Source organism: Myxocyprinus asiaticus, chromosome 41, assembly GCF_019703515.2.
Source record: "Myxocyprinus asiaticus isolate MX2 ecotype Aquarium Trade chromosome 41, UBuf_Myxa_2, whole genome shotgun sequence".
Lineage (NCBI taxonomy): Eukaryota > Metazoa > Chordata > Actinopteri > Cypriniformes > Catostomidae > Myxocyprinus > Myxocyprinus asiaticus.
The window spans coordinates 14072609-14084628 of NC_059384.1; the positions used below are offsets into that span (position 1 = coordinate 14072609).

Genomic DNA, 12020 nt, shown 5'->3' on the forward strand with positions numbered 1-12020 from the left:
TTGTATAGAGAGTGCAGTACCTCAGGCCTCAGTGTGGATCTGAGACAGGCTGGACAGATCGGTCCGGATCTTGAGAATGCAATTGGCAGCCGACGAGTTCGATTCCGACAAGCCAGGTCCTCACAAAGCAGCCAACCCTGTGCACAGAGAGAAAGATTTAGATCAAAAATGCAACCTAGAGACTGTATAATTCATAGATCGAGGATCGATGGTCAAATTATCCTCCTTCAAAGCTGATCGGCAGTGATGCACGTGTCCCTACATGGCTGTGGCCCCCAGGAGACGTGTGGCTGGTGCTCAGGGCCGCATGAGGCCTTAGCCTGGAGCAGATGCAGCTGCCCCCCGCCGACACTGCCTTTCCTTCCCCTGTTATTACAGCGGGGGCCAGGGGGTAATATGGGTAATGCCCTGCTAATGACGGTGCACTAAATAAACCCCTAGTATCAGAAGAGCACCTGTCCCTGAAACATTACCACCACCTACCCTGCTATACACTGACACAGAGAGAGACTGAAAAAGAGAGAGAAAGAGGGACATAGATACAGAGATGGGGAAGTAGGGTCTAGTAAAAGAGGGGTAGGAACCACAACGGAAAACTGTCACAGGTGTGGTTAATTGTGCTAAGCATATACACACTGTTAGATATTGTTTTCTGTTGCATAAATTAGATAACACTTAAGTCCATATAAAGTCTAATAAAGTAAAGTATTTATAGAAGTTGTCAAAATATTAACATCCATAATGTTTTTTCTGGCCTTTTCGCAAAAGTTTTTTATTTACTTAATTTTTATTTCACAAGTGTTTGCACACATTTTATTGTATAAAATTAAGTAAAATCTACTTAACTTCATGACATAATATTGATTAAAGTGAGTAAATTCAACTTAAGCATTTCAGTTAATACAGTAACTTCCAAATCTGATGTACATTTAGTAAAATGTACACTACTGTTCAAAAGTTTAGGGTCACTTACTCATTTTTTTTCTCTCCACATTTTAGAATAATAGTAAAGTCATCTCAACTATGGAATAATAGAAATGGAAATATGGGAATTATGTTGTGACTAAAAAAAAAAATCCAAAATAAATCAAAACTGTTATATTTTAGCATCTTCAAAGTGGCCACACCTTGCCTAGATTTTGCAGAAATGTACTCTTGGTATTTTCTCAACCAACTCGAGGTATCACCCTGGGATGCTTTTTAAACAGTATTGAAGGAGTTCCCATCTATATGCTGGGCATTCAGTGGCTGCTTTTCTTAATTATTTGGTCCAAGTCATCCATTTCAAAAATTATTATTATTATTTTTTTTTATTGTATTTTTTATTTATGTAATTAAATAAATTAATATGTTGGCACAAATATATTTTTATCTACAAAATTAATTTCAAACATTAAAGCATACGCCTTCAGATCAAAAGATTTTTAAGATCATGAGAAACATTTCAGGCCAGTGACCCCAAACTTTTGAACGGTAGTGTAAATTACTAACTTTCCTTGACACACGACACACGGAAGCCTTACACAGGGATGTTAAATGCATGCTATGTAGTCTTTTAGATAAAGTTTATTAGGCTGCGCACGCAGACCTCAACACTTGGTGCGCAAAACACGATGACGGTAACAATGAACAAGTAATTTTTTCAGATAATTATGAGTAGAGAATAAACTTCAGACTCCACAAAATAAGTTACCTAACATAAAACAAAATCAACAATAAAAACGATGTAGATAAACTTGCAAAAAGAAAAACCATGCAAGCTCAATATTTATTCAAGCCAGGTGCTTGCAGGGACCACCAGCTTCAAAAAATAAAGTTTAATTTAATTTTTAACCATGCTAATTTACTCAAATTAGCTAATGAATATGACAAAGTTTTCTACTTTAAGGTTGATACATGATGACGCATGTTGGAATTTAAGGACAAATTTAGAATTTACTTTATATTTTTAGTTTATGCTTAAACCAACTTATTCAATGTAGAAAGTATTTAATCTTTTCTACTATATTTACTATAATATCCTTTTTTTCCCCGGAGCAGACCTGAGTGCTGAATTTTACCTTAATTTCTTTTCTCTTAGAATATCATTTTTCACTCTAAAACATGCCTACGTCACATAATTGAATAAAATATGTTGTGAATGCAGTTTCTTGTTGATTTAAAATTTTGAAGAATCTCAATAATAATAATAAAACAAAGAATATCAACTTCATGTATGCTTCAAAGAGTAAAAAAAAAAAAAAAAAAAGAATGAGAGGACTGTGAAAGAGAGCACTAAAGGAAAAAGACAGCAAGAGAAGGAAAACAGAGACAAGAGAAAGGAAATACATCATTCACAGTCAACTGATTTAATTGGCTGAACTACAAACATATTTGAATGATTCTTATGGTCTCACTTGTGCTGTCAAACACATCACCTACCTGGTTATTGTTCAGACCTCACCAAAATCAACAGCTATTTTTAATTTCCCATTTAATCTCATATAGGTGGCGTTTTGTGTGGAGGAGCCGATGTTATTTGGGTAATTAGCAGTAAGCCCTGGGGCTGAGGGGAACCTAGAGTGTGTAATTGAATTCAAACATATGTGAGCTATTTGGCGTTCATTTTGAAGGGAGCGCCGGTGTTACCCTCTGTTTGCCTTAACGGACCTTTTGTGTTTCTGGAGGCCCAAGACTAAACCAACAGTACTGTTCCCATGGGCTTAGTAGAAGACTGTGCCTTGAGGAACACACACAGGCCAATACAAAAACACAGCTACAGTGGAGACAGTCATTGGAGATTGTCCTCATTACAGTGGTCTGATTTGATGGGAAAGGGTTGGATTAAAAAATAAATAAATAAATAATAATAAAAGAATATAATAATAATAATAATAAATATATATATATATATATATATATATATATATATATATATATATATATATATATATATATATATATTCTCCATTGTTCATACCAAAAAGGACAGATTACTAAAATTACCAATACTTTAAAATTAATGCATATATATCAGTGTCAATTCAAGGCATACCAATTAGGTTAGAATTAGGCCAAGCATACAAAAGCAAATGTGAATCCTTGGCCAACACATTGAGCGAGCCATTCCATCGAATATACTTACGGTGCACTCTTGCGTTTCTGCTACTGGCAGTTCAAACTGTTCTTCTGCCATGACAGAATTTGACCTGACAGAGAAAACTGACTGTAGATGTTGACTGTAGACTAAAGCCTTTAATAGTGCCCCTTGTGGTAATGCTGAAAATACAATGTATTCCATGGCGTTCAGAATTGCGTTCCGACACATTTGGATTGCAATGGCATGTAAAGTTGAGCTTGCGTTGCTAGAAATGTTTGTGTTCACATACCTGTGTAGTGTCTGTTTTGGGCCTTGACCTCAAATTTTAACAATTTCACTTATTAGAGGGCACATTCCTATTCCATACAATAGAATCTAACCTAGACATGGAAAACCACACGCCCAGACAAAATACTTCAACAAACATACAACCTGATAGTGCTTATTTTATAGGCAGACTCCTTTTGCATCCTCATTGTAACCAAGGAGGAAGGAGGATGGGGGAAAAGAGAAAATCACAGAGCAAAAGAGAGAAAAAATATCTAATTGAAATACTAAGAGCTCACTCTGCGAGAGAGAGAGGCAGGATAAAGCTTCATAATTGCGTAATTATACCAGTCGATACCTGACACTGCGAATACAGCCACTTCTGCAGCCGTCAAATGAGTTCCACATAATTTAACCAAACACTGGGCAAAGACTGGGGCCTACAGATCAGTGCAAGCTACCGGAAAAACACTCTTGTTCTCCTATCTCACTTTCTCCATTTCACAGTTTCGTTGTTGCATCTATACCTGCAGTTCTTTTTTCCACTGCATCCGTGTCTAAATTTTATCTAATACTTCTAGTACAGTTGGGGTACTCGAGTTCGGACTCGTACTAGAGTCCGAGTCACGAGTCCAATTTTAATAGACTTGGACTTGTCACGGACACGGATGCATTTTTACTCGGACTCGAGCCTTTAGGACTCTGGATTTTTTTCAGAGTCCAGCCGAGTCTATGGCATTTTTGATGCAATGACAAACAAACAAGCAAACAAATAACATAACATAGGATGACCATACATTCTCTTTTCCCTTGACATGTCCTCTTTTTCAGACCTGAAAAAAGCATCCGGCCGGGATTTCAAAATTGTTTCTAAACGTCTGGGATTTGGCTTTGTCTTCATAATGATGTGCCCTCTACAGTTAGTACTATCATACATTCTGTGCATTTGATACTGCACATCAGTTTTCATGCATATATGTCCTTACGTGTGATTATTCTGGCTGAGAGCGGCAGCGTGTACTCTTTCAAAGTACTTTCTCTCTCTTGCCCGTGCTGTATGTGCCCTAAGATTCTGTCACACATGCTCTGCCACTCTCAACCAGAAATATCAATAACACAAGTACACTTTTAAAAGTATGTTCCCCAACTCCGCAAATGATTAAATAGAACAAATGTTTTATCAGACTCACGTTACTACGCAAAGCCATTTCTAACTGAAAATGTTGACTATATTGAGATAATCAAATATGCTACGTATTAGGGATATTTAAACTAATGTGACGGATAAAATAGACCATGGAAAATGTACAACTCAGTCCGTCGCATATTTGTAGCACAACCTCGGTGTGTTACCTGTAAAGATGGCACTTGCATTTCAAATGGCAAAAAAGTCAGAAAATACAATGAAGAACACAAGTGAGGGGAGAAGTCTCTATTGACCTATTATCTATACTAAATGTAATGTGAACAGAAAAATGCGTCAGCTCAAGGAGTCTGTCATAAAATGATCTTAACTTTAGGGAAGTAGGCTATACTTGGACACAGCAGGAGGACTGAAAAGTGTGAACTGTAGTAGAATAAAAATACAATTCTAATGGTATCTGATCTTTTCCGTTTTTATTTTCCGTTTAATTTTATGGGCATTATTAAATGTTTTAATAAATGTATTAAACACATTAAATGTATTTAATTAATTACATGTATTTCACCCATAATTTTAGATAAAACTAAACTAAATTGAATGGACAAATTGAAAATGAAGTAGAAAAAAAAACAATTACAATTTTAAATAATAAATCTGGTTGTAATAACTAACGCAGCTTTCACTTTCTTTAGTCTATGTTTGAGTGTAGCGGAAAAATCAACAAATAATTGAAAAAGTCAACAGAACACAATAAGAAGTGCGTTGAAGGACAGTTTTTTCTTCATACACCTAAAGCATATGCTTTCATTCTGAAACCACTTTGAAATTTGTTCAGCAGGATACTAATCATAAAATGTGAATATGAAATGCAACAGAGGTGTTTTTGTTGCATTTACATCGACAAAATGTTTTTCTTAGTTGTGAAGTTTAAAATAAGCTTAAAATATTGATGTTGAGTTTATGGTTACAATTTTAATTCAGATTCATTCAGACTCGATTGGGCCTGTTATGGACTCGGTCTCAATTGTTTAAAGACTCGGACTTGACAAAGGTGGACTCGAACCCAACACTAACTTCAATTAAAACGTATCACATTGATATCCATGTGAGGTCTGCAAGGAGATGCGTGGTTACTTACCTCTTTAAAAGTTAAATGCATTTTCAGAAATGTGTGACACCTGATGCAGTAAAAGTCAAAACTAGTCTTTAGATGTGTTGTGGGAGGTAAACAAAGTGTTGCCATGCAGCTGCTAAAGTGTTCTGAGTGGTTTTCATATTTTATTGTACATATTTTTACATACTTGGCCAACATGCAGTCCAGTTGAACATGCTTAACGTGCATTCTTATGTTACCATGGCAGGAACAAACCTCAGTACTTAAAGGGACGATAGAGTTACCTTCAAACGTCTGTGCCATTAAACTGGATGTGTTATTAGTACAGCTGACAAAATTAATGCATTAACGCATGCGATTAATTAAAAAAAGATTAACAAATTATTTTTTCTAAATCGCGATTAACGCATTTACCGTTAATAAAGCATTACATAACAGCATAAACACTGGTTGGAGGGGCGGAACCTTTGCGATGTGTCCGCCCGGAGTCATTACACTAACAGACATACCACAAACACAACAGTGATTCCACGTCAGTGATAAAATGATGGAGAAAGGAGCTCTTAACATTATTTGTATTAAGTATTTTTCAGCCTATGTAAAGCGCAATTTTATTACGTGATAGTCTTAACTACCCACAAAAACTCAGGAGGAGACATTTTTGTCTGCAAGTGCTTTTTCATGTGGAGTTTAAAGAAGCACTTGACGCTGGATTTCACACCCTGATGCGAATCGTGAATATGGTTCCAAGATTGCTGTAGCAAAGCAGATATCCACAGTCTGCCAGCTGAGTAATATTGTGGAGGATGAGAGTTTAGGAGATTTCATGCCTACTGCAATGAATACTCAACCTATGGGGACTAATTATTTCAATTAGTCCACCTCCCACTTAGAATTTGGGAAGCGTTTAATGTTACTTAAATTAGAGCTATTTTAGTGCATTTCTATCTTTGTACTATGGAAGTGCATAAATGTTAATAAAGCATGATATTGTTACATATTGTTTTGTTTTCTTAAAAAAGGAAATAAATGCATTTTGACAGGAAAATAAGAATTTATAGTCAAATTTCAGCACTATTAAAATATGCGATTAATCGTGATTAACTACAAAAAATTACGCGAATAATTGCAATTAAAAAATGTGGTAGAAAACGCTAACTAGCACATTAAACTCATATAATATCATTATATTACTCGTATAATGTTTTGTCAAAAAACGTCCTTTTTAGCTAGTCTGGGAACTTTTACCTTTCTGTGTGTTCGAGTCCGGTGGCATGCACAACCCCCAGCAAATAATGGTAAACCTCTAGTCTTTTTCTCTTTGCTTTCCTTTTTGCGACATGGGTCTTTCCTGTGCTTTAGCAGAGTACAACCAGAAAAAACAGTCCTAAAAACTGGAATATGCAATTATCCTTCATTTGCAATTATCCTCCATAGCACACTCGCTCCAATGTTTACCACTCACACCATCGCCAACTGACGTATTTGTAATGTACATTCAAGCATGACAGAGGAAAAAGAAACCACAACCGAGCAAACTGGCCTGGAACAGCACGGAACGGCACTATTTCACAATGAGAAAAAGTTTGGCCCGATGGTGGAAAAGCAGCTATTGAGAATACAACGCATTCTTGCATTGTGTAATGAATTGTGGACACATTTTGGAATGCAGCTATGCACAAAATGGAGCTTGCATATCTAGAAACGTCTGTGTTCACGTATTTACATAGAATATGCTTCCGCCTTTAGGGTGAGTGCTTTTGAAAAACCACAAACTAAAGGTATAACCAAAAATAATACTGATGCCTTAGCAAGCACCATTAATGAAGGAATTTTGCCATCCAAATAGCCTCAGAAATCCAAACCCCACCTAGCACACACACACAGCCCCTCTCTGATGCCCTTAATCCAGAGCTGCCCCCTTTTAGCAGAGAAAAAAACTGTGATTACATGCGGCTTGGTGCAAAAAAGCCCCAAGACAACAGCCTCTCACAGGCTTTGTGCCTTAGTAATCAACAGCTGTACATTCACTCTGTGGCTCCGGAGCCCGAGAGAGGCTGAATGGACGCAAATGCGTCCACTTTGTACATCTCTGCTTTAATCAAGCCTTTTCTATTGAGCAATCTGACCTTTTGTTCAAAACAGGATTATCACCTTTTTTATTTATTTATTTCTGTCCTTACCCCCAACCCCCTCCCCCACCACTACATCCCCAAGCCAGTTACTAAGGGTGAACCACATGACAAACATAATTGCGATAATTTGTTAAACGCCATGGCAACCCACATTAGAATGGGGTAAATACGAGGGGTGCCATTTTGTGCCACACTCTCATTTTGCTGAAGACGCCAGGAGTCAGAACAAATGACAAGGAAGAAGGAAGGGTAGGGGGGAGAAGAAAGGGGGAAGGGAGGAAGAGAGAGAAGATGAAAGCATATTTGCTTTGTCTCTAAAGGGTGGTTATATTGGTAATGGTGGTGGGCTGAAGGTGGAGGTGGCAGTGATTTCTTTCATGATTAATGACTCGCTGGTGTTCCGTAGGAAACTCAACAAACACCGCTGACTTCCAATCTGTAACCATGTAAGCCACGAGTCCTCCCTCATGCAGGCAGGCTTTCTCCCTCTATCTCTGTGAACAAACAACTCTATTTGAGCTCTCCCCTCAGCTGAAAGGAATCCTTAATTACACAATATCAGCCTCTTCATTGCTCCTAGTGTGGGAGGGGATTGCTGAGCTGTGTCCACTGAAGCTGGGCCTGGGCGAGGAGGGGGGTACATTCACTACCAGCAGCTGTTTCACACATACTGACAAAAGAGCCTTACAGGCACCGTCCCAGCGAGGGAGGTGGCTACATTCAGGCCACTAATTGATTTCTGCACAGCACTGTGGGAGAATATACCCCACAAATTTCTTTGCCCCACAAGTTGGATACGTGCATCTCAGAACACTCTAAATAGTAGGGATGGGCCACGTTGTTCGTCTAGTTACCCAACAATGTTTTTTTTTTTTTAAATCTCCAATTTGGAATGTCCAATTCCCAGTGCACTCTAAGTCCTCGTGGTGGCGTAGTGACTCGCCTCAATCCGGGTGGTGGAGGATGAATCTCAGTTGCCTCCGCATCTGAGACCATCAATCCATGCATCTTATCACATGGCTTGTTGAGCACGTTACCGAGGAGACGTAGCGCATGTGGAGGCCCATGCTATTCTCCGCGGCATCCACGCACAACTCACCATGCGCCCCACCAAGTGGGGGAACCACACATTATAGCGACCACGATGAGTTTTCTCATTTGACTCTACCCTCCCTAGCAACCGGGCCAATTTGGTTGCTTAGGAGACCTGGCTGGTGTCACTCAACACGCCCTGGATTCGAACTTGCGACTCCAGGGGTGGCAGTCAGCGTCAATACTCACTGAGCTACCCAGGCCCCCGAGGCACTGCATTCTTAAAGGCCAAAGTACACTTCAGTTTCTGGAGTGCTGGTACGTCTCGCATGCTACACAAAATGTGTTATGAGCAAAATGAGCGTACTGTCTGCATACAGCCTTTTTTTTTTTTTTTTTGGACAAAGGGACAGTCCGGATCTTTGGTGCATACACCTGCTGTTGACTCTGCAAAAAGAGTATCACAAAGTTTCAAAGTTAGTGAAACAAAGCGGTTTCATTCCATTGCTCTGTCTACCTGTTCTTGATGCAAGAATGCGTCTTATGTAAATGCAACCTAGGAAATGCGGCTGACTGGGTTCAGGTGAACCTAAAACCAGCTTAATAATAAAAGGCTTCCTTAAGACCGATTAGTGGAATTCTGGAATGTTCAGCATCTCAGAAAACTCTGGTATCATGCTATTTATTAGGGATGTGCAAAACTACATATCGTCAAAATAGACTATTTGCCTGAACAAACAAGTCAATTTGGAAAATATGTAGTGTTTCACATCTCTTTTAAATACAATGAGTTTCCTGAGATGCTTAGTGTTCCAGAACACTCCTGGCATTCCAGAACTTCCCAGCAGTTAAGTATTCCCTAACTGGAGTTCCAGAACCTGGCACTGATTGGACCTGGTGTGCTCTACACAGTCAATGATTACGCCTGTCAATCAAAACTGTTAGCTGGGAAATTAGATCCACAGACATATTCAAGCTCTTAACGCAGGCCTAATATCTGCATACTTGTCACATCACCAGGGCCTGTATTTCATTGGCGTGAAGACACTGTGTGAACAGTGTTAGAAAATTAAATCCATTTGTGACGCAGCATGGGGCGGTAGCTGTTTGGAAACCGCTCAAAAGGCGAAAGGCCGCATCCGAAATTCAATAAAGACATGAAATAAACAAACAGCATGAAGAAGATGAGCTCAAATAAATCCACGTTACGTGCTCACAGAGTGGACAAGGAAAGTGTGTGTGGTTGGTGCTGACAGCTTTGCTCTGAAATGTAAAAAATACACAAGATAAAAAGTCCAAATGTGAATTAAGCACATCTAAAGATTATTGCTATCAGAACAAGTTTAAAGATTAATGTTTGGTTGTTTTAATCAGCCACAGAGCTGCACAAGGTAGTAGGGGTTACACGACTACTGATTTTTAATAGTCGAGCCCATTAGTCGAGTCAAATTCAACTAGTCTTGACGTCATCCTACAGGCGGTTCCTCGTCCTATTGCAGCCACTTGTACAGATGACTACGGGCGGAAATGGGATCTAGCGTGCAGGATGTGGATGCATTCCGTCATGTCATCGTACTCCAAATTAAAGAGATTTTCTAATTGTCAACGAATCACGAAAAGGAGCGAAAAGCAACCTGGTCAGATGTCCCAACTCCCAACACACAAGGTTGTGCTAATCATGTTGAAAAATCACTAACTAGTGCCTTTTTAAATGATTTTGCATAGCACTAGTATCTCTCTTATATTTGAAGGCCATTTTGCATATACTGGAGGCTACTGTAGCATCTGTGTCATCTTTATCAAAGTACAATTGAGCGATTTCACTCTTACAGTGCAGAGCCATCGGCCTCCACATTCGCTGGCAAGTATCCAAAACATAGGATGGCAGGGGAAGAGTCATTTATATTCATAAGTCAAGCGATTGGCAACTGATTAGAAGATTCAGTAATATTAATCAGAAAAGCACTACCTGATTGGTCAGAGAAACTATAACCCAACCCTAAACCTAACTAGTGGTCGATCAATATGGGTTTTTCAATGGCCGATACGATATCTAGAGAGCAGGATGGCTGAAATAAATGCAGATAAACGTAATAAAATTTAACAACAGCAGTTTTGTAGATCACGTGGAAAGCGACAAGTCGACTTCAGGCTGACAGTGTTGACTACCTAAGTTAGATTCTACTGGTCCATGCAACACCTACAAGGTAGAGAATACAATCTTGGGCAAAAAAATACAATCAGAAACTCTGCACTGATATAGAATACATTTATATTTGTACTTGAAGGGACGTTCACACTAGAATTCGCAATCTATTCACTCCCTTTCATACAAATGCAGGAGATCGGGTAAGCAGGCATGTGAAGAGTTTGGTGAACTCTGCCCTACAAATTTGCCAAATCAGGGCTCCAGACTAAAAAAAAAAAAAAATAAATAAAAAAAAAAAAACTGGCTCCTAAACTGAAACATTAAGGAGCCAAAAGGCTGTTTTTAGTCGCCAAATCACAGAATTGCTCAATTTAGATTGCTGTTCAGAAACAAGATAGAAAGCCGAAGGAAGACATTAATACACTACATTAACAGGAGGTTTAATGAACAGTATAGATAGTGAAGATAAGTTTGTATTCCATTTAGTCTCATAAATGTTCACACCCCTTTCATAATTTATACAAATAAGAGAAATAAAAATGATTTAGTACTGCTCCTAAATATCTACATTACAGATAATTAAATTGTTTTACAATACTGCCTTAGTCTTTCTTTACTACAAGAGTGCAAATGGAATGAAATCCCAGATGCAGTTTATTGTGCTATTCCAATCCAAAGAATAATTACCAGAAGAAGAAAAAATTGGTACACAATATGGGACTTCTAATTATAATGAAGCCTGAAATTCACATGGGACTCTTAGTTTGAAATGTCTGTGCTCCCAGTTGTGAGCTCACTGACGGCTGATTCGCTGAGAAAGTGACTCTGATTCAAACTGCTAACCTGAGTTTCAGAGTTCAAACCCTCAGTTCAAAAGAGTATTTTGTTCACGACTCTCTCACGCTGGGTTTGCTGTTGCATGTGGTGCAGCGAGCTCGTCAGAAACAGAACGGGTAAAAAGCGGCACAAGACACACTGGTGTGTGCTCTTAAGATGTATTCAGTAACTCACAAGATGAAATCTGATGAAACCGCATATGAATGCACACAACCCGACTGTCACCAAGGTGACTAGATTTTAAATTATTGTTGCAATCAATT

The 12020-nt window shown here is 38.6% G+C and overlaps 1 protein-coding gene across 3 annotated transcripts in view; it reads right to left on the minus strand.

Annotated features, from left to right (window-relative positions):
• pola1 (polymerase (DNA directed), alpha 1) overlaps positions 1-12020 on the minus strand; it is a 79043-nt gene that overhangs the window by 21510 nt on the left and 45513 nt on the right. For all 3 annotated transcript variants that reach the window (XM_051682743.1, XM_051682742.1, XM_051682741.1), the window contains exon 35: positions 21-137. In XM_051682743.1, the coding sequence (XP_051538703.1) occupies positions 21-137 (117 nt within the window). The remainder of the gene's footprint in view (positions 1-20; positions 138-12020) is intronic.